Source organism: Salvelinus namaycush, chromosome 21, assembly GCF_016432855.1.
Source record: "Salvelinus namaycush isolate Seneca chromosome 21, SaNama_1.0, whole genome shotgun sequence".
In the NCBI taxonomy this organism is placed as follows: Eukaryota; Metazoa; Chordata; class Actinopteri; order Salmoniformes; family Salmonidae; genus Salvelinus; species Salvelinus namaycush.
This window is the reverse complement of record NC_052327.1, coordinates 46407360-46434177: the sequence shown is the minus strand read 5'-3', so window position 1 is coordinate 46434177 and position 26818 is coordinate 46407360. Positions and strand designations below refer to the sequence as shown.

At 43.3% G+C, this 26818-nt stretch overlaps 1 protein-coding gene across 1 annotated transcript; it reads right to left on the bottom strand.

Annotated features, from left to right (window-relative positions):
• Positions 1 to 919: 919 nt before the first annotated feature.
• On the bottom strand, positions 920 to 25472 carry LOC120066760 (protein mono-ADP-ribosyltransferase PARP12-like). The gene is made up of 12 exons (XM_039018228.1): positions 25147 to 25472; positions 18779 to 18914; positions 18338 to 18593; positions 18125 to 18253; positions 17915 to 18041; positions 17600 to 17768; positions 17379 to 17499; positions 17178 to 17274; positions 16850 to 16934; positions 16113 to 16243; positions 1867 to 2018; positions 920 to 1764 (listed from the first exon to the last, which is right to left on the bottom strand). The coding sequence occupies exons 1-12, from the start codon at positions 25461 to 25463 to the stop codon at positions 1508 to 1510; spliced, it is 1977 nt and encodes a 658-aa protein (XP_038874156.1). The 5' UTR covers positions 25464 to 25472; the 3' UTR covers positions 920 to 1507.
• Positions 25473 to 26818: the final 1346 nt, after the last annotated feature.

The window sequence follows — 26818 nt, the reverse complement described above, 5'->3', positions numbered from 1 at the left end:
ACCTATACCGACATTTCGCTTGTTTGATTACCTTGCGGAGGGAATAACTACACTGTTTGTAATCTGCCATATTCCCAGTCATCTTTTCATGGTTAACTGCGGTGGTTCGCGCTTTTAGTTTTGCACAAATGCCACCATCTATCCACGGTTTCTGGTTAGGGTAGGTTTTAATAGTCACAGTGGGTACAACATGCACTTCCTTATAAACTCACTCACCGAATAAATTGATATTATTCTGAGGCTGCACCGAACATTTCCCAGTCCACGTGATCAAAACAATCTTGAAGCGTGGATTCCTGAGTGGTCAGACCAGGGTTGAATAGTTCTCGTCACACATACATCCTGCCTATAGGACGGGAGGAGCAAAATGGAGTCATGTTCAGATTTGCCGAAGGGAGGGCCTTGTATGCATCGCGGAAGTTAAGAGTAGCAGTGACCCAGTGTATTGCCCGCACGAGTAATACAATCAATATGCTGATAGAATTTAGGTAGCCTTGTTCTCATTTGCTTTGTTAAAATCCCCAGCTACAATAAATGCAGCCTTAGGATATATGGTTTCCAGTTTGCATATAGTCCAGTGAAGTTCCTTGAGGTCCGTTGTGGTATCAGCTTGAGGGAGGATATACACGGCTGTGACAATAACCGAGGAGAATTCTCTTGGGAGATAAGATGGTCAGCATTTGATTGTGAGGAAATCTGGGTCAGGTGAACAAAAGAACTTGAGTTCCTGTATGTTGTTACAATTACATCATGAAACATACACCCCCGCCCTTCTTCCCTGAGAGATGTTTATTTCTGTCGGCACGGCATAAAGAATCCCGGTGGCTGTACTGACTCCAACATATCCCGAGAGAGCCATGTTTCCGTGGAACAGTATGTTACAATCCATGATGTCTCTCTGGAAAACAACCCTTGCCCTAATTTTGTCTTCCTTGTTATCTAGAGACTGGACATTGGCGAATAATATACTCGGAAGCAGTGGGTGGTGTGCAAGCCTCCAAAGTCTGACCAGGAGGCCGCTCCGTCTACCTCTTCTGAGGCAACGTTATTTTGGGTCGGTCTCTGGGATCAGATCAAATGCCCTAGGTGGTGGTGTGAACAAAGGATCCGCTTCGGGAAAGTCGTATTCCTGGTCGTAATGTTGGTACGTTGATGTCGCTCTGATATCCAATAGTTCTTCCCGGCGGTCTGTAATAACACTTAAGATTTTCTGGGCTAACAATGTAAGAAATAACACATAAAAAGATACGGACTAGAAGCGACTGAGCGTGGGAACATTGCCTTTAAATTTCAATCATGCTATAGCACTGAACTTTGGCGATATTATAATAATAATTATTATTTAATGCATAACAAAAAAATACCAAAACCTAGCCCCAATTCAATAAATCACTAGCCCCATTTCAATAAATAACAGAAATACAGTAGGTAGAGCATGTGAGGACTGTTAGCAAGTCACAAAATATCAGTTGTCTTCAGTGGAAGATTGGTATGGACCCCTGTGGATTTAAGAGTACTCAATTAGGTATTCAGGATAAATCTGCTGTTTCTCAAACACAACAAAAATGGATGGGTTGTTTTCTGAGTTGACACAGCTGTCGTAGAGGACCTTGCTGGTGCTTTTCTGAGGTGGACGACGGTATGTTTTACACCCATTGGTGAACTCTCCAACCAAGACCAGAGCCACAAACATAATCTTCTTGCTATTGCTCTGAGATCTTATGTACGCGTCAGAGTAAGAGGCATCTCTAGCAAAGTAGCTCCCTGGAAAATAACAACAACAGCGTGTTAGAGACAAATGTTTCAAAAGTCTAGCAGAAACATTTGCTTTTATGTGACTTGATATAGCAATAGAGAGAGATTCACCTAGGCCATAAAGTGTTCCATTGACACCGCAGGTCCTCCAGTCAAAGTTCTGTTCACAGATGACATCTATGATAGAGTGATCTGTGCCGTGGAACAATTCTCTCTCATCAACCGGTTTCCCGCCATTCTTCTTCATCATCTGTTCCTTCTGCCTAACCACAAGCACACAAAACAATACATTAAAAGGGATAGTTCAGCAAATTTACATATTTGTTTCCTTACCTTGAACGCAATCTATGGACAAGGAGTGGCTGCAATCCATACATTTGGTTTTGTTAGCCCCTGCAAACACAACTAGCCCCTGCAAACACATGCTTATACAGTAAAACGTCAAAGATACGAACCTCAAAAGTTGCAGACTGACCGGTCAACAAACAGGAAATATCAAACAGGGACATTAATTAAATTTAGCAAGTTTGAAATATCATGCCTAAATATTCTCTTAGCCCTTTACACTGGTTGGAATTGGCCTATATGGATAGGGCTAAATGTAAATGTGTCTTACAGAAGAAATATGAAAAGCATATGTATAACCATGGTAGCAATTTAAAGACAACAGTTTGGAGTTGATGGGAAAATTATTATACCAAAAGGTCAAGACACAACAGGGTGGCAGGTAGCCTCGAGGTTAGCATGTTGGGCCAGTAACCAAATGGTTGCTGATTTGATTATCGGAGAAAACAAAATAAAAATCTATAGCTGTTAAGTGAGCAAGGCACTTACCCCAAATTTCTCCAGGGGCGCTGTACAATGGTGACCCTGGCCATGACCACTCCCTGCGGGTGTCTCAGGGGGAGTTTGGATATGTAAAAATAAACACTTGTGTGTAACAGGACAAATAAGCACCCCCCACGCCCAAATTATTATTGACAGTTCACAAGACTGAAAACAAACATTACACTGGATTTTACATTTGGTGTACTTTTCGCTGCAAATACTTTGCATACATTCAGTAACATAATAATATTCCTGGGAAATGTGGGGTAAGTGCAACATAAGACAAAAAAATGACAACAGTTTGAGTGAGGACTAACTGGTGTCTCCAAGTGGCCCCACACACACCTCTCCAAAATGTGCACAGTTCCTAAGTCATTTGAATAAACTTTTGTGTCTCCAGGAGTCTTCAACCATAAGGTGTTTGAGCTCTCCTAGCTGTGACGCTGTGGATCTACGGCAAGTAGTTTGTAGTTGTTTTCTTTGGAATTACAACCCTGCATCCCCGCCATTACACAATTACTGTTGTGACGAAAATGAGCATTCTGTTCAGAACAATGCAGGGTATGACGTCTTGTAACTGTACACCAAACATGGTGATCATAAATATTGATTGTATATGTCATCAGTTTAATGATTTGGAAATGTGAAGTGCACATTAATGGACTCACAGGTGTTTGGTTTGCTTGTATGACAAAGCCATATTTATTATAAATCCTCAATATCTCATCTTTCAAAATACAATTTACAGCATCTCCCCTCAATCAAAAACAAAATGTGCAAAAGTTGCCCAATTAGCAGGAGGGATGAGGGCAACTTTTTGTCACGCGAGGTGCTCAAGTTCAGAGTGGCTCTCAGTCAAAACCCGTACAACGCAGAGCATGAGCAGTGCCCAATTTGGCTGGAGCGCAGAGTTCCAGTCCCCTCGCCCGCTCCAATTTCATTCCAGTAGCACCTCACTTCATGAGCTCAGGGCATGTCCGCCCCAGCATAGCCCCTTTCTTTAGCTACTGTCATGGAGTTTGCTAAATATTTTCATAAAGAAACTGATTAAAAAAAAACATTCAGGTGCAAAATCAAGGTGACTTACAAAGATGAGGACCAAGAGCAAGAGAGGGAGTGCAGTGATGTTGTGTCCACAACTAAAGAATCACTGTGGAATCTGAAAAGACATGCATCCCGAAAGCATGATGGTGTACTTACTACGTGCACATGCTAACAGAACAGAATGAAGTGGGTAACTAGCTATGTGTCATTGTAGCAAAGTATTTAGAAACCAAAAAATCAACTCTTAAAAGTTTTGTTTATTTTGTCCCAATAGGCCTGCTGACATATTACCTCTCAAGGAGCTTTCCGTTTTGATAGGGTTATGTTGCCTAAAAATCTGTAGACCTACCAACAACATCAAAAAAGCTATGCATCCCTACCCAACATGGCAAGAGTAGCCCGAAGGGTGTTTAGCATCCCTAGTGGCTCTGCAAGGGCAGAGAGGGTATTCTCAAATCAAAGCAAATGTTATTGCTCACATACACATATTTAGCAGATGTTATTCTGGGTGTAGCGAAATGCTTCGGTTCCTAGCTCCAACAGTAAAATAAGTAAAATAATGAAATAAATATATATATATATTAGGACGAGCAATGTCGGTGTGGCATTGACTAAAATACAGTCAAATAGAATACAGTATATACAGTCATGGCCAAAAGTTTTGAGAATGACACAAATATTAATTTTCACAAAGTCTGCTGCCTCAGTGTCTTTAGATATTTTTGTGAGATGTAATTATACTTCAGTATTCCATAGTAACAAGCATTTCATAAGTGTCAAAGGCTTTCATTGACAATTACATGAAGTTGATGCAGAGTCAATATTTACAGTGTTGACCCTTCTTTTTCAAGACCTCTGCAATCCACCCTGGCATGCTGTCAATTAACTTCTGGGCCACATCCTGACTGATGGCAGCCCATTCTTGCATAATCAATGCTTGGAGTTTGTCAGAATTTGTGGGGTTTTGTTTGTCCACCCGCCTCTTGAGGATTGACCACAAGTTCTCAATGGGATTAAGGTCTGGGGAGTGTCCTGGCCATGGACCCAAAATATCGATGTTTTGTTCCCTGAGCCACTTAGTTATCACTTTTGCCTTATGGCAAGGTGCTCCATCATGCTGGAAAAGGCATTGTTCATCACCAAACTGTTCCTGGATGGTTGGGAGAAGTTGCTCTCAGAGGATGTGTTGGTACCATTCTTTATTCATGACTGTGTTCTTAGGCAAAATTGTGAGTGAGCCCACTCCCTTGGCTGAGAAGCAACCACACACACAGTGGTCTCAGGATGCTTTACTGTTGGCATGACACAGGACTGATGGTAGCGCTCACCTCGTCTTCTCCGGACAAGCTTTTTCCCGGATGCCCCAAAAAGAAAATTTAAAAAAAATCGGAAAGGGGATTCATCAAAGAAAATGACTTTACCCCAGTCCTCAGCAGTCCAATCCCTGTACCTTTTGCAGAATATCAGTCTGTCCCATGTTTTTCCTGGAGGGAAGTGGCTTTTTTGCTGCCCTTCTTGACACCAGGCCATCCTCCAAAAGTCTTCACCTCACTGTGTGTGCAGATGCACTCACACCTGCCTGCTGCCATTCCTGAACAAGCTCTGTACTGGTCGTGCCCCGATCCCGCAGCTGAATCAACTTGCTGGACTTTCTTGGGTGCCCTGAAGCCTTCTTCACAACAATTGAACCACTCCCCTTGAAGTTCTTGATGATCCGATAAATGGTTGATTTAGGTGCAATCTTACTGGCAGCAATATCCTTGCCTGTGAAGCCCTTTTTGTGCAAAGCAATGATGACGGCACGTGTTTCCTTGCAAGTAACCATGTTTGACAGAGGAAGAACAATGATTCCAAGCACCACCCTCCTTTTGAAGCTTCCAGCCTGTTATTTTTACTCAATCAGCATGATAGAGTGATCTCCAGCCTTGTCCTCGGCAACACTCACACCTGTGTTAACGAGAGAATCACTGACATGTCAGCTGGTCCTTTTTTGGCAGTGCTGAAATGCAGTGGAAATGTTTTTGGGGGATTCAGTCATTTGCTTGGCAAAGTGGAATTTTGCAATTAATTGCAATTCATCTGATCACTCTTTATAACATTCTGGAGTATATGCAAATTGCCATCATACAAACTGAGGCAGCAGACTGAAAATTAATATTTGCGTCATTCTCAACTTTTGGCGACGACTGTACATATGAGATGAGTAAAGCAGTATGTAAACATTATTAAAGTGGCCAGTGATTCCATGTCTATGTATATAGGGCAGCAGCCTCTAAGGTGCAGGGTTGAGTAGCTGGGTGGTAGCCGGCTAATGATGGCTATTTAACAGTCTGATGGCCTTGAGAGAGAAGCTGTTTTTCAGTTTCTCGGTCCCAGCTTTGATGACGTCGGACGATATAGGAGTCCTGGAGGGCAGGCAACCGCTGATGCGTAGGGCGGACCGCACCACCCTCTGGAGAGCCTTGCGGTTGAGGGCGGTGCAGTTGCCATACCAGGTGGTGATACTGCCCAACAGGATGCTCTCAATTGTGCATCTGTAAAAGTTTCATGGTCTTAGGGGCCTAGCCAAAATTCTTCAGCCTCCTGAGGTTGAAGAGGCGCTGTTGTGCCTTCTTCACCACACGGTCTGTGTGGGTGGACCATTTCAGATCATCAGTGATGTGTACGCAGAGGAACTTGAAGCTTTCCACCTTTACTGCGGTCCGGTCGATGTGGATAGGGGGGTGCTCCCTCTGCTGTTTCCTGAAGTCCACGATCAGCTCCTTTGTTTTGTTGAGGGAGAGGTTATTTTCCTGGCACCACTCCGCTAGGGCCCTCACCTCCTCCCTGTAGGCTGTTTCGTTGTTGTTGGTAATCAGGCCTACCACTGTTGTGTCGTCTGCAAACTTCATGATTGAGTTGGAGGAGTGCGTGGCCACGCAGTCATGGGTGAACAGGGAATACAGGAGTGGGTTGAGCACGCCACCATTGTGGGGCCCGTGTTGAGGATCAGCAAAGTGGAGGTGCTGTTTCCTACCTTCACCACCTGGGAGCGGCCCGTCAGGAAGTCCAGGGCAGGGTTCAGACCCCTGGCTCCGAGCTTAATGATGAGCTTGGAGCGTACTATGGTTTTGAAGGCTGAGCTGTAGTCAATGAACAGCATTCTTACATCGGTATTCCTCTTGTCCAGATGGGATAGGGCAGTGTGCAGTGCGATGGCATTGTCTGTGGATCTATTGGGGCGGTAAGCAAATTGAAGTGGGTCTAGGGTGTCAGGTAACGTGGAGGTGATATGATCCTTAACTGGCCTCTCAAAGTACTTGATGATGACATAAGTGAGCGCTACAGGGCGATAGCCAGTTCACTTACCTTTGCTTTCTTCGGTACAGGAACAATAGTGGACATCTTGAAGCAAGTTGGGACAGAAGACTGGCATAGGGAGAGATTGAATATATCCATAAACACGCCAGCCAGCTGGTCTGTGCGTGCTCGGAGGATGCGGCTAGGGATGCCGGCTAGGCCGGCAGCCCTGCGAGGATAAACACGCTTAAATTACTTACTCACGTTGGCCCCGGAGAACAAGAGCCCACAGTCCTTGGGAGCGGGCTGCGTCGGTCGCACTGTGTTATCCTCAAAACGGGTGAAGAAGGTGTTTAGCTTGTCTGGGAGCAAGACGACGGTGTCCACGACGTGGCTGGTTTTCCCTTTGTAATATGTGATTGTCTGTAGACCCTACCACATAGGTCTCGTGTCTGAGCCATTGAAATGCGACTCCACTGTGTCTCTGTACTGACATTTTGCCTGTTTGATTGCCTTACAGAGGGAATAACTACACGGTTTGTATTCGACCATATTCCCAGTCACCTTGCCATGGTTAAATGCGGTGTTTCACGCTTTCAATTTTGCATGAATGCTGCCATCTATCCACGGTTTCTGGTTTGGGTAGGTTTTAATAGACACTGTGGGAACATCCCCTATACATTGCCTGATGAACTCAGTCACTGTGTCCGTGTAAATGTCAATGTTACTCTCCGAGGCTACCCCAGAACATATCACAGTTCGCATGATCAAAACAATCTTGAAGCATGGATTCTGATTGGTCAGACCAGCATTGAATAGACCTTAGCACCGGTACTTCCTGTTTGAGTTTCTGCCTATAGGAAGGGAGGAGCAAAATGGAGTTGTGATCCGATTTGCAAAAAGGGAGGGCGGGGGAGGGCCTTGTAGGCGTTCTGAAAAGGCGTGTAGCAGTGATCTGTTTTTCCAAGCGAGTACTATAGTCAATTCTCCACTGCTGGCCTGCTCTCCAGGCATCGTCGTATGAGCCTGAAGCCACAGACTCTGGCCAAACTCGTGTTTCTAAAAGTTAATTCAAAGGCCTAATAAGGTGTTTTTTGTTTCATAAGTAAGTCACAGCCTATATGTGCAACGAAATGTTGTTTAAATACTGAGTGCATAATGTTCATGCCAGCCAAGTGTGTCGCACTCACAAACGCTTCACAGTCTATTTATTTGAAGGCTATAGACTTTAATTATTTTATTTTTTATTTATTTTTTCACCTTTATTTAACCTCTCTTGGGTACGTGAGACGTTAGCGTCCCACCTCTTCAACAGCCAATGAAACTGCTGGGCGCCAAATTCAAATACAGAAATACTCATAAAAATTCTGAAAACAAACATATTTTACATAGGTTTAAAGATGAACTTCTTGTGAATCCAACCACGGTGTCAGATTTAAAAAATGCTTTACGTCGAAAGCATACCTTACGATTATTTGAGAACATAGCCCACTAGACAAATCATTACAAACAGTAGCCAGCCAGGTAGAACAGTTACACAATTTAGAAATAGAGATAAAATTAATCCCTTACCTTTGATGATCGTCATATGGTTGCACTCAGCAGACATTAATTTACTCAATAAATGTTCCTTTTGTTCGATAAAGTCTCTTTATACCCAAAAACCTCAGTTTTGTTTGCACGTTTTCTTCAGTAATCCACAGGCTCAAACGCAGTCAAAACAGGAAGAAAAAAAATCCAAATTGTATCCGTAAAGTTCATAGAAACATGTTAAACGATGTTTATATTCAAACCTCAGGTTGTTTTTAGCCTAAATAATCGATAATATTTCAACCGGACAATAACGTCGTCAATATAAAATGTAAACAAGAAAGGCCCTCTCTCGGTTGTGCGCATGAAAAAGCTTTGTGACAGTTTAGGGTCCACTCATTCAGACTGCTCTTACGTCATCATTTTTCAGAATACAACACTGAAACAACTTCTAAAGACTATTGACATCTAGTGGAAGGCATAGAAACTGCAATTTGAGTCCTAAGTCAATGGATACTGTAATGGCATTGAATAGAAAACTACAAAACCACAAAAGAAACTACTTCCTGAATGGGTTCTGTTATACTCAAAGACACTATTTTAACAGTTTTGGAAACTTTAGAGTGTTTTCTATCCAAATGTACCAGTTATATGCATATCATATCTTCTGGGCCCGAGAAACAGGCAGTTTAATTTGGGCACACTTTTCATCCGGAAGTCAAAATACTGCCCCCTACCCAAGAGAGGTTAAAGTTAGTGAGGGAGATATGGCTCAAGCTTCAGTGATTTTTGCAAATGGTTCCAGTCATTGGCAGCAGAGAACTGTAAGGAAAGGCGGCCAAAGTAGGTGTTGGCTTTGGGGTTGCCCAATGAAATATACCTGCTGGAGCACGTGCTACGGGAGGGTTTTGCTATGTGACCAGTGAGCTGAGATAAGGTGGTGCTTTACCTAGCAAAGACTTATAGATGACCTGGAGCCAGTGGGTTTGGCGCCAAATATGTAGTGAGGGCCAGCCAACAAGAGCATACAGTTCGCAGTGGTGGGTAGTATATGGGGCTTTGGTGACAAAACAGATGGCACTGTGATAGACAACATCCAATTTGCTGAGTAGAGTGTTGGAGGCTATTTTGTAAATGACATCATGAGGATGGTCAGTTTTACAAGGGTATGTTTGGCAGCATGAGAGAAGGATGCTTTGTTGCGAAGTAGGAAATCGATTCTAGATTTAATTTTGGATTGGAGATGCTTAATGTGAGTCTGGAAGGAGAGTTTACAGTCTATCCAGACACCTAGGTATTTGTAGTTTTCCACATATTCTAAGTCAGAACAGTCCAGAGTAATTATGCTAGGCGGGCGGGCAGCAATCGGCTGAAGAGCATGCATTTAGTTTTACTAGCATTTAAGAGCAGTTGGAGGCCACGGAAGGAGTGTTGTATGGCATTGAAGCTCGTCTGGAGGTTCAATGTCCAAGGAAGGGACAGATGTATACAGAATAGTGTCGTCTGCGTAGAGGTGGATCAAAGAACCATCATCAGCAAGAGCGCGACATCATTGATATAGACAGAGAAAGAATTGAACCCTGTGGCACCCCCATAGAGACTGCCAGAGGTCCAGACAACAGACCCTCCGATTTGACACACTGAACTCTGAGAAGTAGTTGGTGAACCAGGCGAGGCAGTCATTTGAGAAGCCAAGGCTATTGAGTATGCCAATAACAATGCGGTGATTGACAGAGTCGAAAGCCTTGGCCAGGTCGATGTAGACGGCTGCACAGTACTGTCCTTTATCCATGGCGGATATGAAATCGCTTAGGACCTTGAGCGTGGTTTATGTGCACACCCATAACCAGCTCGGAAACCAGATTGCATAGCGGAGAAGGTACGGTGGGATTCGAAATGGTCGGTGATCTGTTTGTTAACTTGGCTTTCGAAGACTGTAGAAAGGCAGGGCAGGATGGATATACTCGTTTTTCAACCACTCCACAAATTTCATGTTAACAAACTATAGTTTTGGCAAGTCAGTTAGGACATCTACTTTGTGCATGACAAGTAATTTTTCCAACAATTGTTTACAGACAGATTATTTCACTGTATCACAATTCCAGTGGATCAGAAGTTCACATACACTAAGTTGACTGTGCATTTAAACAGCTTGGAAAATTCCAGAAAATTATGTCATGGCTTTAGAAGTTTTTGATAGGCTAATTGACATAATTTGAGTCAATTGGAGGTGTACCTGTGGATGTATTTCAAGGCCTACCTTCAAACTCAGTGCCTCTTTGTTTGACATCATGGGAAAATCAAAAGAAATCAGCCAAGACCTCCACAAGTCTGGCTCATCCTTGGGAGCAATTTCCAAATGCCTGAAGGTACCACGTTCATCTGTACAAGCAATAGTACGCAAGTATAAACACCATGGGACTACGCAGCTGTCATACCACTCAGGAAGGAGATGCGTTCTGTCTCCTAGAGATGCGTTCTGTCTCCTAGAGATGAACGTACTTTGGTGCGAAAAGTGCAAATCAATCCCAGAACAACAGCAAAGGACCTTGTGAAGATGCTGGAGAAAATAGGTACAAAAGTATCTATATCCACATTAAAACGAGTCCTATATCGAAATAACCTGAACAGCCGCTCAGCAAGGAAGAAGCCACTGCTCTAAATCCGCCATAAAAAAGCCAGACTACGATTTGCAACTGCACATGTGGACGAAGATCGTACTCTTTGGAGAAATGTCCTCTGGTCTGATGAAACAAAAATAGAACTGTTTGGCCATAATGACCACCATTATTTTTGGAGGAAAAAGGGGGAGGCTTGCATGCCAAAGAACACCATCCCAACCGTGAAGCACGGGGGTGGCAGCATCATGTTGTGGGGGTGCTTTGCTGCAGGAGGGACTGGTGCACTTCACAAAATAGATGGCATCATGAGGCAGGAAAATGATGTGGATATATTGAAGCAACATCTCAAGACATCAGTCAGGAAGTTAAAGCTTGGTCACAAATGGGTCTTCCAAATGGACAATGACCCCAAGCATACTTCCAAAGTCGTGGCAAAATGGCTTAAGGACAACAAAGTCAAGCTATTGGAGTGGCCATCACAAAGATCTGACCTCAATCCTATAGAAAATTTGTGTGCAGAACTGAAAAAGCATGTGCGAGCAAGGAGGCCTACAAACCTGACTCAGTTACACCAGTTCTGTCAGGAGGAATGGGCCAAAATTCACCCAACTTATTGTGGGAAGCTTGTGGAAGACTACCCAAAACATTTGACCCAAGTTCAACAATTTAAAGGCAATGCTACCAAATACTAATTGAGTGTAAACTTGACCCACTGGGAATGTGATGAAAGAAATAAAAGCTGAAATAAAAGCTGAAATAAATCATTCTCTACTATTATTCTGACATTTCACATTCTTAAAATAAAGTGGTGATCCTAACTGACCTAAGACAGGGAATTTTTACTAGGATTAAATGTCAGGAATTGTGAAAAACAGAGTTTAAATGTATTTGGCTAATGTGTATGTACATTTCTGATTTCAAATGTAGGTCTGTAACAGTTTGGGTCTAGAGTGTCTCCCCCTTTGAAGAGGGGGATGACCACGGCAGCTTTCCAATCTTTATGGATCTCAGACGATACGAGAGGTTGAACAGGCTAGTAATACGGGTTGCAATAATTTCGGTAGATCATTTTAGAAAGAGAGGGTCCAGATTGTCTAGCCCATCTGATTTGTAGGGATCCAGATTTTACAGCTCATTCAGAACATCAGCTATCTGGATTTGGGTGAAGGAGAAGCGGGGGGGGCAGAGCTGTTGGCCAGGGTAGGGGTAGCCAGGTGGAAAGCATGACCAGGTGGAAAGCATGGCCAGCCATAGAAAAATCCTTACCGAAATTCTCGATTATCATAGATTTATCGGTGGTGACAGTATTTCCTTGTCACAGTGCAGTGGGCAGCTGGGAGGAGCTGCTCTTATTTTCCATGGACTTTACGGTGCCCCAAAACTTTTTGGAATTAGTGCTACAGGATGTACATTTCTGTTTGAAAAAGCTAGCCTTAGGAAAGCTAACTGACGGTGTGCATTGGTTCCTGACTTCCCTGTTAAGTTGCATATCGCGGGGGCTATTCAATGCTAATGCAGTACATCACAGGATGCTTTTGTGCTGGTCAAGGGCAGTCAAGTCTGGAGTGAACCATTTTTTGAATGGGGCATGCTAATTTAAGATGGTGAGGAAAGCCCTTTTAAAGAATAACCAGGCATCCTCTACTGACGGGATGAGGTCAATATCTTTCCAGGATACCCGGGCCAGGTCGATTAGAAAGACCTGCTCGCTGAAGTGTTTTAGGGAACGTTTGACAGTGATGAGGGGTGGTCGTTTGACCACGGGCCCATTCCGGATGCAGGCAATGAGGCAGTAATCGCTGAGATCCTGGTTGAAGACAGCAAAGGTGTATTTAGAGGGCAAGTTGGTCAGGATGATATCTAGGAGGGTGCCCATGTTTACGGATTTAGGGTATTACCTAGTAGGTTCCTTGATAATTTGTGTGAGATTGAGGGCATCTAGCTTAGATTGTAAGACGGCCAGGGTGCTAAACATATCCCAGTTTAGGTCACCTAACAGTACGAACTCTGAAGATAAATGGGGGGCAATCAATTCATATATGGTGTCCAGGGCACAGCTGGGGGCTGAGGGGGGGTCTATAACAAGCGGCAACAGTGAGACATTTCTGGAAAGGTGGATTTTTAAAAGTAGAAGCTCGAACTGTTTGGGCACAGACCTGGATAGTAAGACAGAACTCTGCAGGCTATCTCTGCAGTAGATTGCAACTCCGCCCCCTTTGGCAGTTCTATCTTGACGGAAAATGTTGTAGTTGGGGATGGAAATTTCTGGATTTTTGGTGGCCTTCCTAAGCCAGGATTCAGACACGGCTAGGATATCAGGGTTGGCTGAGTGTGCTAAAGCAGTGAGTAAAACAAATTTAGGGAGGATGCTTCTGATGTTAACATGCATGAAACCAAGGCTTTTACGGTTACAGAAGTCAACAAATGAGAGCGCCTGGGGAATACGTGTGATGCTAGGGGCTACAGGGCCTGGGTTAACCTCTACATCACCAGATGAACAGAGGAGTAGGATAAGGGTACGGCTAAAGGCTATAAGAACGAGTCATCTAGTGCGTTGGGTACAGAGAATAAAAGGGGCAGATTTCTGGGCGTGGTAGAATAGATTCAGGGCATAACGTACAGACAAGGGTATGGTAGGATGTGAGTACAGTGGGGGTAAACCTAGGCATTGAGTGACGATGAGAGAGCTTGCATCTGGAGACAACAGCTAAGCCAAGTGAGGTCTCCCCATGTGTGAGGTGTATGACAAAAGAGCTATCTAAGGCATGTTGAGCTGGAATAGGGGCTTTACAGTGAAATAAAACTAACCGAAACAGCAAAAGACAAGGCATATTGACATTAGAAAGAGGCATGTGTGGTCGAGTGATCATAGGGTCCAATGAGCAGCAATAGGTGAGCCCGGGAGCCGTTCGGTAGTCGTTACTATGCTAGGCAAGCAGGAGGCACGGCGTTCAGAAAGCTAGCGGGCCGGGCCTAGCAGATGGGTCTTCGGTGACATTACAACGGAAAAGCCTGTTGAAACCACATCAGACAATTACGTCGGCAGACCAGTCGTGATGGATCAGCGGGGCTCCGTGTCGGCAATAAAGGGTCCAGGTCAATTGGCAAAAGAGGTATTAAAGCCCACGAATTAACAGGTATACCTCTTCGGCTAGCCGGGAGATGGGCCTAGCTCGAGGCTAGCTCAAGGCTAACTGGTGCTTGCGTCGGGACAGAGGTGTTAGCGAGCGGTGGCCAATCGGTTGCAGCTAGCTAGCTGCGATGATCCGGTGTAATGGTCCAGAGCTTGCGGCAGGAATCCGGTGATGTGGTGGAGAAAAGCAGTTTGATATGCTCTGGGTTGATATTGCGCTGTGCAGACTGGCAGGTATTGACCGAGCTAAAGCTGGCTGGTGACCGAGCTAAAAAGGTGAAGACCGCTAGCCGTGGCTAACAGTGACTACTAGCTAGTTAGCTGACTAGCTTCTGATGGAGGTTCCAGTTATAAAGTATAAAATATCAGATCCGTACCACATTGGGTGAGGCGGGTTGCAGGAAAGCATATTTAGAATGTAGGTGGAAAGTGAGATTAAAATATATACTACAAAAAAAAACGATGAGACCGACTATTTACATGAGACAAGACAAGACATACACACGTCCGACTGCTATGCCATCTTGGATGAATTGAAATAGGCTAATTTAAATAGGCTAATAAATAATAATTATATAGCCTAAATAATTCATTAGACCTATTTAGCGTGCTTACATGCTGTTTAATACGACATGTAGCCTAATTGAAATGATGAGCACTTCTTACTGTCACCTGTTTATTAAAATACTTTTAATTCAAATCATATGGTTTGGTTTCAATACTTCAAAACCAAATACTGTAGTATGTCCAGGTAGTCAAAAATAGATGGGTGTTGGTTAAATTGTGATTTTAATGAATGGGGTGAATCTGGATCAGCAGTTTTTTCTGTGAGCGAGGAAGTTTAGCAGAGACGTTGGAAAGGACATGGATAACCGGCGCAGCGCTCTGTGAGAGAGGAGTGGGATTTTCAACTGATCAACTCCGCTCACATGCTCTGGTACAGCGCAGATCCAGCACTCTGACGTCATGTATAGCATGTTACTGTACAGACACTGCGTTCCGATTTAGGAATTTATCAGTGCCCAAATCTATAATTTTCAACCCGTATACGGGTACTAGTGTTAAGGGCTACATGGATTGTGTTACTCAATAAATTTGGTGTAAAATTATCTTGCAATGATTTGGGTGTAACGGATGTGAAATGGCTAGCTAGTTAGCGGTGGTGCGCGCTAGCAGCCTTTCAGTCGGTTACGTCACTTGCTCTGAAACCTAGAAGTAGTGGTTCCCCTTGCTCTGCAAGGGCCGCGGCTTTTGTGGAGCGATGGGTAACGATGCTTCGTGGGCGACCGTTGTTGATGTGTGAGAGGTGAGGGGACGCCGTAAAGTTATACTGTTACATGGGCATGACATTTTAAACATGCTAAACAGAGAAGATATAATTTTTTGGTACAAAAATGAACATATTAACTTCTCCAGTTGCTAGTCAAAACCAAAGTGTAGATTGCAGTCACTCCTTGTCCGGGTATGTACTGAATTTGCATCGGGGACGATGTAAGGAAACAAATATCATTATGTAAATATGCTAATGTTTCATGTACCAAACCCACTACAAGATTCGATGCCAACTTGCCAACTTACAAGGTCACCATAGTTACTATTATACTACAGAAACCCATTTATGGTCTCAAGAAGGCAGTGCCCCGATGCTAAACTAGCTACAGTATGACTAGCTGCTATCCAGTACCCACTCAGAAGAAAACCTGATGAAAGCAGCACAGATGTCAAAATGTTGGTATCTATTCTATTTATTGCACAGAACTCAGGACCTCTGCTTCACAAAAACACGTAACTGCCCCTCTGAAGTGTTCCAACTCATCACGCTATTGAAAAAGGTCTTCAACGGCACAAGGCTGAGGAGTGAGTCTCAGGAGATCTACTAGACACCAGTTTTTCAACTGAATACAGCAGTCTACAAAACATACCACTGGAAGACCCTCCAGAGTGAGGGGTTCTGGATCCGTTTGATGCTGTGGATGGTGCTGCTGGCCATGGTATGTTTGAATAGCTTCTCCAACTTTTGGTACTCTTCTATCTGGCTTGAGAGTGGAACCAGCTGAAGGAAACCACAGATTACTTTATTGAGTGAGATGTCTCTATGGGAAATATTCCACACTGATATTAATATCACTAATATGGAAAATCTATATCGATATCAGTTGCAATTTTTCAATCCGATATCGATATATAGCATTGCAACTGTGTGAATGTTACATTTTCTTTTCACTTCCACGGTTTTGTGAAGTCCAGACAACGGCTTGCTAATTGCCCATTAGGCCAGGTGCAAATGTTCTGGGGGCTTAACCTACCCAACCAGTTTGAATAAAATGGTAAGCCCATTGATGGCCCATCAGTTGGCAATTAAGTATGCTAAATTGAGAGGTAAAGAGAGGTTTTTGTGCCTGCAGGAACAGTCATGTATGCTATTTTACTTAATGGTGTAGGATAACATCAAGGATAAACCGATATCCCTTGCTCAATTCGATATCATATTGCATTATCGATATTGGTGCCCACCATTATAATAGTGTCAAAGCAAATCAAATGGTATATGTCAGGTGTCGAAAACCACAGTTTTCGACTACAGTGAAATGCTTGTGTGCTCACGTGTGTTTCATTTAAACTCAACTAAATTAAACAGTACAGTATCACTACATAGTACCTTGTAGTCTGTGGCGTCAGACAAGACTCCTTTGTCCCAGTGTGGAGGGACAGTCACAGAGGAGCTGGAGCTCTCCTTAGACTCACTAACACAGAGACAAAAGAAGAAACAGGAAATTCAACAGGGAAGTTCCAATAGATAAGGGTTGGCTTCTAGTTTGGCTGATTCAGACACAGATATCCAATAGGCCTTCCTGAATGCTCAGTATTATTTGGCCAACTACTTCATTTGGCTCTGGGGTAGGATGGGGAGATGTGAAATTTGGGGGAGTGGCACACTTCACATTACATTCATTACAGACATACAGTACAACCATGAAGGACAATACCTCTTCAGCTTGGCATTCACATCTTCCTTAGAGAGAAAACGGGGCCTTCTACAAATTGCTCTTTTGGTTGTAAATCTAATATTCTGCTGATGCATCTCTGAAACAGAAAGCATATGTAATCATAAATGTTGTAACAGGTTGTTAGCCAATAAAGAGCTGATTAACTGCTGAATTACTATATATCTGTGACAAGGGGTATACCTTTGAGATTAAGAATGTATTTCTGATCTCCAGATTCAAATGGAATCTCGCTGTCAGAGTCAGTTTGGTAAGCATTCTCCAGGGTCTGGGAAATGACAGAGGCCACATTCCCCTCACCACCCTGCACAGAATAATACCACAGTTTAGGTCAACTCAAAGAGGGTGGTGGTGTAAAGTCACAATAAAAACCACATCCATGCATATTCAGTATTCGGACTGACCTCATGGCCATACTCTATCCACTGGCCACAGTCATCTCTCCAGTACCACAGCCACTCTGTTGTGAGGATGAAGTAAGGGGGTTTGGTGACGGATGAAATAGTGGACAGACGACGAACTGGAGGGCTTCCACATGTCATGGTGAGGAAGTTCACAGGCTTACTTCCTCCACTGAGGGCAACACAGATGAACAACAAAATAAGACCAGTTGTTTAAAAAAGGTAATATTCTCTATCTAATAAAACACTAACATATCTTAGATCTGGTATGACAGGTAACAAAAATCCACACCAAACCGGATATGATGACAACAGTACCTTGTTTCATTTCGTGGATTACAGTAGGCCTTCTCAATCTCCTCTACATTGTCCAGGTCTCTCCAAGCCACTCCATCTAAGATCTGCCATTTGTAAGGCAGATGGTAGTGGACACGGATACATGTGTCTGACAACACAACCACAGAAACATGTAAACACACTACTGTAGACAGAAATGTTGATAATAAAGTATGTTTAGGTTGATGTTACCTTTGAAGCTGCAGCGACTGCGGATGGAGAAGAGGCAGATTTCATTCCTGTCAGTCTCACTGGTGGGGCTGGAGGAGGGCTGTTGTTTCTCAACTGGCTTCATGACTGGAGCAAGAGAGGGTGCTACGGCTAAACACAGGACAGACACGGTTACTAAAGCACTGTTTGCATGGATTCTCTGTATTCATGGATTCTACCTTGTCATTTCCTTACCAGCTGGATTTTCTTGGTGAGTGATGATGAATTTATTCTTGTAGATATTGTGGAGGATCTTGATGTTCTCTTGGCTGAATCCTCTGCTGTTTAGAATCTTCATTGCAGGGGCATCGAACGTGTGGGCCCTCTTACAACCAGCACCAAACCTACAGTCACCCTGGAGGAAGTGCAGGCAGAGGTGGAGTTTTGTGCAGCTGCTTTTAAACTTGCAGATGCCATGCTCACCAACGCGCTTGTTGTAATGGGAGCAGATCTGGAAGGAGTTGAAAGGAGATTGTCAAACATCCAGAGCGCATACTACATGCTATTTACACTTGGCTTACTCTTTTTCCATATCAGTTGGTGCCGGAGCTACAGTATTACCCCAGTGCTAACCTATCCAATCTTTTTACATCAACTGTACATTAATTGTTAAGGGTAATTTTGGGTGCCACCCACCTCAGGCATCAGGTAGGGGTCGTTCTGCAGCAGAAGTTGGAACAGCTCTGCCTCCCCCAGGTCATGGTGACCCACCTCACTTATAATAGCTGCGTTGTGTGGGGAATCTAGACTGTGGGCCTTTTTGCACTTGTTCCTAGAGTTTAAAGAGACATGCAAACAATGTTTGAGTACACAGACATAAGATGTGCAAATTAAACCAAGACAACAGAAGACAGGTTTGTCAGGTCAACAAATGCTGAAGGCTGCTCAGCAAAAATATTTGTTAGCTACTTTATCTATTTAATCAAATGTATTTATAAAGCCCTTTTTACATCAGCCAATGTCACAAAATGCTATACAGAAACCCAGCCTAAAACCCCAAACAGCAAGCAATGCAGATGTAGAAGCACGGTGGCTAGGAAAAACTCCTTGAAAGGCAGGAACCTAGGAAGAAACCTAGAGAGGAACCAGGCTCTGAGGGGTGGCCGGTCCTCTTCTGGCTGTGCCGGGTGGAGATTATAAGAGTACATGGCTTTTGAAGATTTTAGAAGGGCAGGGCAGGATGGATATAGGTCTAAAACAGTTTGGGTCTAGAGTGTCTCCCCCTTTGAAGAGGGGGATGACCGCGGCAGCAGTTCACTACCCCAGTCTGTCTTGATTTCGTTTATTGGAGAGGACGGCCTAATGTCATATAACCTAGAAATCAGACCTTGCCGATTCCATGGGAGGGACAAAATCTCCTCTAGCAATGTCTTGGGAGTTAGTTGAGGAAAAATGGAGGAAAGGTGGGAAAATGAGAGCAAGCAAAGTTACGGGCTTGAAAATAGCGGAAAAGATTAGAATGAGCCAGATTAGATTTAGCTACGAGATCATTAAAAATGACAAACTTCCCATCTAAAAATAAATCTTTGAAACAAACCAAACCTCTCTCACGCCACAAAACAAAAGCCTGGGCGAGTTTGGAGGGTAAAAATAGGTGGTTATTACAGATAGGGCTTAGAGAAGAAGGGGCAGAAAGTCTAAAATGTTGACTAAATTGTCTTCCGATCTTCAAAGTACATTTAAGTCATTTAGCAGACGCTCTTATCCAGAGCGACTTACAAGTACATACATTCATACTTTTTTTTGTACTGGCCCCCCGTGGGAATCGAACCCACAACCCTGGCGTTGCAAGCGCCATGCTCTACCAACTGAGCCACACGGGGCCTAGAGCACACAATGGGTTTTCCCATATACTTAGAAGGACAAGGACACTGGGGCACAAGCAAGAGCAGAAAGGGAGGATGATTGGCAGGAGTGCTCCTCTAATGAGCACCAGTTGGTACCTGGAGCATTACACCAGACCATAATCTTTTTAATATTGGCTGCCCAATAGTAAAGCAGTAAATTTGGAAGTGCCAATCCTCCATCTTGTCTCCTTCTTTGAAGTATTGCTCTATGTATCCTAGGTGATTTGCCTGCTCAGATAAAATGACTGATGAGCCTATCCAACTTTGTAAAAAAAATATTTTGGCAGAAAGATCAGAAGACATTGAAAAAAGGTATAGAAACCTAGGTAAAATATAAATTAACAGATTGAATTCTGCCAGCTAATGAGAGAGGCAGACTATCCCAGCGGTGTAAGTCTGCTTTAACTGTCACGTCCTGACCATAGAAAGCCTTTATTTTATATGGTAAAGTAGTTCAGGGCGTGACTAGGGGTTTAGTCTAGTTTATATTTTCTATGTGGGGTTCTAGTTTGTTTTTTCTATGTTGGTGTTTTAGTATGATTCCCAATTAGAGGCAGCTGGCTATCACTGTCTCTAATTGGGGATACTTAAGTAGCATTTTTTCCACCTGTGTGTTATGGGATATTGTTTTGAGTAGTGCATGTTGCACCTCTGTAGTCACGGTTTGTTGTTCGTTTATAGTTTGTTTTGCTAAGTTTCACTTTATAATAAATTATGTGGAACTCTACATTCGCTGCGCCTTGGTCTATCTCTAACGCGTGTGACTAGGCTTGCAAAGTGAGTTTTATGGAGGGTAGCCACAGAGTGTGTTATATTCACACCCAAATAGGAAAAACCAGAGGGCAACAGATGGAAAGGCAGGGCTCCAAGGGGAATTTGCTTGGCAGCAGGGTTGATAGGACAACTGAATGTTCAATTTTTATCCTGAAAATTATCCAAACGTGTTTAAAATATGCATTGTTATCGACAGAGTTCACAGGGTTAGTGATATAATAGTAGATCATCTACATACAGTGACACTATGCTCTTCACCAGCTCGGTGGATTCCACTGAATGATGGTGATAATTTTAAAGCCAAGGAAAGCGGCTCTATCACGAGCAAAAAGGAGCAGGGACATAGGACAACCTTTATGGGTCCCTCTGGAGTGGGGGGAAATATTTTGAATGTTGAGAGTTGGTGTGTACGCTAGCCGTAGGAGCAGAAATATTAATGAGATGAAATTGGACCCAAAACCAAATCTTAAATAAATAATCCCACTCCACCCGGTCAAAAGCCTTCTCCACATCAAGAGAAACAATTTCGGGGTCTGGGGAGATAGTATAATGTTCAAACGCCGTCGTAAATTGGAAAACAGTTGTCGCCCTTTGACCATCAGATAGGACATCCTGAAGGCAGGGTTCCAACCGGGCATGCTAGAACCTTAAATTATTAGCTAACATCAGCGTTCAAAAGTGAAATTGGCCACCACATTCCAACCGGATCTTTATCTTTCTTAAGTATAAGTGAGATGGAGGCTTGGGTTAGCGTTGGGGGAAGAGAGCCCAGTGTTGGCGAGTTGGTGAACATATCTAATAGTAATGGGGCAAGTTGATTTGAGAATTTTATGTAAAAATCGACGGGGTGCCATCGGGGCCTGGGGCCTTGCCACTGTGCATTACCTTTAGACCCTTTGTTATTTCATCAAGATGCAGAGGGTTGTCCAGAACTTTACTCATGTCCATATCTGAAAAGTTGTCCATAGCTGTATTATCTGATGGGGGTTTGGATTTGTAGAGGTTAGAATAAAATGACACAAAAGTTTAATTAATATTAGAGGGATCACTTGTAAGATTACGGGAGGAGTCTGCTATTGGACCAGGTCTCTCATGGAAAATAGATGTTAACTCAATGAGAAAAACCTGTATAACAAAAGGTAAAAAAAAGAATAATAATTTAAGTAAATACCTGAGAGATAAGATGATGCTGACTGGCGTTTAAGTTGGTGTGCCAAAAGGTGGCTGGACTTGTCACCATATTCATAGTACGTCCCCTTTGTTCATTGCAACAGAAACTCTGCTTTATCAGTGGAAAGCAGATTAAATTGAGTAGACCGCTGCGTCCATGTGTGTGTTAACTATTTAACTGTTCTAGAATGCTTAAAAGGCCGCTAAAATGTTAAATATCCGTTATCGTTTTTTTTGCCAAGGAAAATATTGGATGTCATATCGACCAAAAATGTCATATCGGTGCATCACTAGTTTTAACTGAGGGGAGAAGGGCTCTATCTATTTTTTTTAAAGTAGTATATGCGCGAGTAGGCTTGATGAACATGAGAAAAGTAGGAGAAGTCTTTTGTGACCGGGTGGAGGAAGCGCCATGGATCAACACAACCCATTTGGGTCACTGTAGAAAGAGCTTTTGCCATCCCGCAAGGAGTAAGTGTTCTGAGATCAGACCGGTCAAGTCTTGGTTCAATAACACAGTTAAGGTCCCCGCCAAAGATGAGGCGGTGGGTGTCAAGATTAGGGAGAGGCTAAAAGAGATGTCATAAATCTAGTGTCATCCCAGTTAGGGGCGTAAACAGTCGCAAGTACTACAGGGGTTTGGAAGAGGGTGCCACTAACTATTGTATAACGTCCTCCAGGATCTGAAATGATCTGTGAGGGTGAAAACTGCACTCGTTTGTGAATCACTATTGCGGTTCCCCTGGCTTTGCCGTTAAATTTGAATGAAAAACCTGTCCAACCCATGCTTTACACAATCTAGTAATGGTCGTACAGTAGGTGCGTTTCTTGAAGAAATGCGATACCAGTCTTCAGGCTTTTCAGATATGAAAATACTCTGGAGCACTTCATTTTCTCCCCACAACCGCAAATGTTCCATGCACCAGTCTGACTGAAAGTCCTAAAGTACCATCCTGACTTGTTGTTGACCTAGACATGAATCCTTATAAGAGAAGTCAAATTGAGAGAGGAGCAGCATGAGCAAAACATCTGAATAGGAAAATAAAATAAAAAAGCAGAGCACAAGAATCTTTGGATAATGCCAACGTACACAAATAGCACAACACCCTTCAAAAGAAAAAATACAAATCATAAACTCGTCATTATGAACGAGACGAGCAGCAGGAATTATCTTACTCAGCATCAGTTGATTACCCTACATGTGCAGTGAGGTCAAACCAATCTAGGAAAGAAGTTACATAACGCCCTTGAAATAAAAAAATGTAATATGTCAATAGGCAAGTGTACATTTTCGGTTTCGGTCACACTTTAAACAAAGAGTATAACCTTCAGCTTCAGTTATTAAAAAATGTTAACAGTGATTGGTGGCATTTCAATGGCCATAAAATGTGTACTCCACTAGGTGTCGCCACAGGGCTGAGTAAATAGATGTTTAAAATTAACCAGTAGGCTATAAAAATGGTCAGCCCCTGTATCTGTAAATTGTTGAACGTCGTTAGGAGGGAACAATTCAATAAGAGTATACAAACGGACAATTAGCATTTTGGATATGTACAATTATGCAAACGAACCGTGGGTCTAAACTTCAGCTAGTGCAACAATTAAACAAGAGTACAATTGGAAGAGAGGATTGATAGTATTAGACTCCAATGTCGTAGTGGAGTCCAAGATAAAAGGAATGTAACTGAGGACCGTCAGTGACCAACCTCAACAATCAAGGCCAACGTAAACCACGGTAGTTCAGTGTCCATAAAAATAAAGAGTATTTTCTTTTCTCAAAATTGTATACATCAAGCAGACCAATGAAAAATGTATACACACACACAAATATTGGTGGACAGGATCGGTGTCTAACTATCTAGTAACATTGGTATTCAAAATGACCTAAAAGCTGCCAATCTGCAATGTAGGCTATAGATTGCCATTAGTGGAGCAGCAAGTTCAAAGCCTTAGTAAAATGAAAAAAAATCAAAATGCTGCGCTTTTACCAGCGATTGTCTTTGATTAAGAAACTAAAACAAGATCAAATTGAAGTTTAAAGAGCAGTGAGATAGTATAGTATGTAATTGTCAACAGAAACGAGTTATGTGCTGCTTCAAACATACCTACTGTAGCCAGCAAGCTTTAGCATAGGATTGTTTCACGAGAAATGGACCGATAGATGGCCATAGATGTATGTAGCCTAGTGTCCACACGGTCACTAGAAAGAACGTTACTCACATAATACAGACGGGCGAGAAATCGTCCCAATTCAGGCATTCAATGTATTTCAGGCATTCAATGTATGCCTGTCGGTAGAAAGACTCAGCTGCCTTATTACCAAAGTGGTATTGTAAACACATCATTCGTGGCCAGTGTATGCCTTTTTTGTACAGCTTTTACAGTGCGATCGTAGTGGTAGCGCTTGGATTGCACGCACAAATTCAGCACACACACACAATATTCTAAAATAGAATTGTGTTATTTGACGTGTCAAATTAAAAGCTTAGTGTAACGAGCCTGGGTTTATAAGCGCGGATATCGACTCTTTTCCGCAAAAGCATGGTCGAGCGGCAGAGTCGATATCCGCGCTGGACTTCAGGCTAGAAGGTCGAGGGTTCGAGACCTGCTCCCTGCTGTTTCATTACATTATCTAACGCGCCAAATAGTGTAATTTGACGTGTAACTTCTATTTTTTGACACCCAAAGACCCAAACAGCGTTTCATCGTCAAGCACCCAAGCTGGGTGACCTGCTTAAATTGGCTAACTTGCTAGCTACTGTACTTCCAGACACAAATGAGAGCACACCTCACTGACCATTTTACTCGCCCTACTAGGGCCCCTAGCAAACCTGGTGTCTGTTTTCATGTTATCTAGAGCTTTGGTGACAAACTGTGCTACTGGCAACAATTTAACAACGCATTTTTGCTCATATTCAACCAGTGTTGCGCTTTCTTAAATTCATCAGTTATTCTGCACCCTCAGACGAGAGTGCTCTGAATTCGGAGTAGATAGCAACAGTGAATTTACGAACGCATCTTAATTGAAATAGGCACTACAAATGTAGCTAAATTACGGTGCCTGTTGCTACACCCAAATTATCAACATACTGGACTCATAACTAAATTGTATTTACATATGCTATGAAACATCTGCAGACCCACTGTGTATAGCCTATGCGATAAGAAACTTGACAGCCTACATATAATAGTCTAAAAGAGCATGGCACTTACCCGTACTTGCAGTTACCGCATACAAAGTGGCTGCATATGTGTAAATTATCGCACTGATGACACTCTTTATGAGAGGTTTGACAGACTCGTAGTGAAGTCTTGGCAACAATAACACTGTCCTGGCTCATAACACAACCCGAAGCCTTTTCTTTGCCTTCACTGATGGCATATTTTCCGCTGTCACTAAGTATTCCAAGTAGGATCTCATCTGCACAAGTGAACTTTTGACCAACGATCTGGTCAAGCTGCTTGAAGTCCAAACATCCTTGATTTCCACAGATAATTTTTGTAACATATTGAGACACTACAGACGACATCGTGTTATAGTAGGCACCTGGTATCGTTATGGTAGGCACCTGGTATCTTTATGCTCATCACCTCACCCTAAATTTGTATGTCGTCAGTTCCACTTCTGGAGAAACGAAACTGACAATCAAAGCACCTGCCCTTTAAAGTTAAATCCATGCTGTTGTAACATAGGCAATTAGGAAAGCTAAGGCTAGCCTTTTCAAGCAGAAATTTGCATCCTGTAGCACAAACTCAAAAAAGTTCTGGGACACTGTAAAGTCCATGGAGAATAAGAGCACCTCCTCCCAGCTGCCCACTGCACTGAGGCTAGGAAACACTGTCACCACCGATAAATCCACCATAATTGAGAATTTCAATAAGCACTTTTCTATGGCTGGCCATGCTTTCCACCTGGCTACCCCTACCCGGATCAACAGCCTTCCACCCCTCACAGCAACTCGTCCAAGCCTCCCCCATTTCTCCTTCACCCAAATCCAGATAGCTGATGTTCTGAAAGAGCTGCAAAATCTGAACCCCTACAAATCAGCCGGGCTAGACAATCTGGACCCTCTCTTTCTAAAATGATCTGCCTAAATTGTTGCAACCCCTATTACTGGCCTGTTCAACCTCTCTTATCGTCTGAGATTCCCATAGATTGGAAAGCTGCCGTGGTCATCCCCCTCTTCAAAGGGGGAGACACTCTAGACCCAAACTGCTACAGACCTATATCTATCCTACCCTGCCTTTCTAATGTCTTCGAAAGCCAAGTTAACAAACAGATCACCGACCATTTTGAATCCCATCGTACCTTCTCCGCTATGCAATCTGGTTTCAGAGCTGTTCATGGGTGCACCTCAGCCACGCTCAAGGTCATAACCGCCATCGATAAGAGACATTACTGTGCAGCCGTATTCATAGACCTGTCCAAGGCTTTCGACTCTCTCAATCACTACATTCTTATCGGCAGACTCAACAGCCTTGGTTCTCAAATGATTGCCTCGTCTGGTTCACCAACTACTTCTCTGATAGAGTTCAGTGTGTTAATCGGAGGGCCTGTTGTCCGGACCTCTGGCAGTCTCTATGGGGGTGCCACAGGGTTCAATTCTCGGGCCGACTCTCTTCTCTGTATACATCAATGATGTCGCTCTTGCTACTGGTGATTCTCTGATCCACCTCTACGCAGACGACACCAATCTGTATACCTCTGGCCCTTCTTTGGACACTTTGTTAACTAACCTTCAGACGAGCTTCAATGCCATACAGCTCTCCTTCCGTGGCCTCCAACTGCTCTTAAATGCAAGTAAAATTAAATGCATGCTCTTCAACCGATCGCTGCCCGCACCTGCACGCCCGTCCAGCATCACTACTATGGACGGTTCTGACT

Coding starts and splice junctions, on each gene's coding strand:
- LOC120066760 (XM_039018228.1), bottom strand. CDS start 25,463: ATGTCGTCTGTAGTGTCTCAATATGTTACAAAAATTATCTGTGGAAAT. Junction 17,500..17,599: donor GGATAGAGTATGGCCATGAG/GTCAGTCCGAAT, acceptor TATTCTGTGCAG/GGTGGTGAGGGGAATGTGGC. Junction 17,275..17,378: donor ATACATTCTTAATCTCAAAG/GTATACCCCTTG, acceptor TTTCTGTTTCAG/AGATGCATCAGCAGAATATT.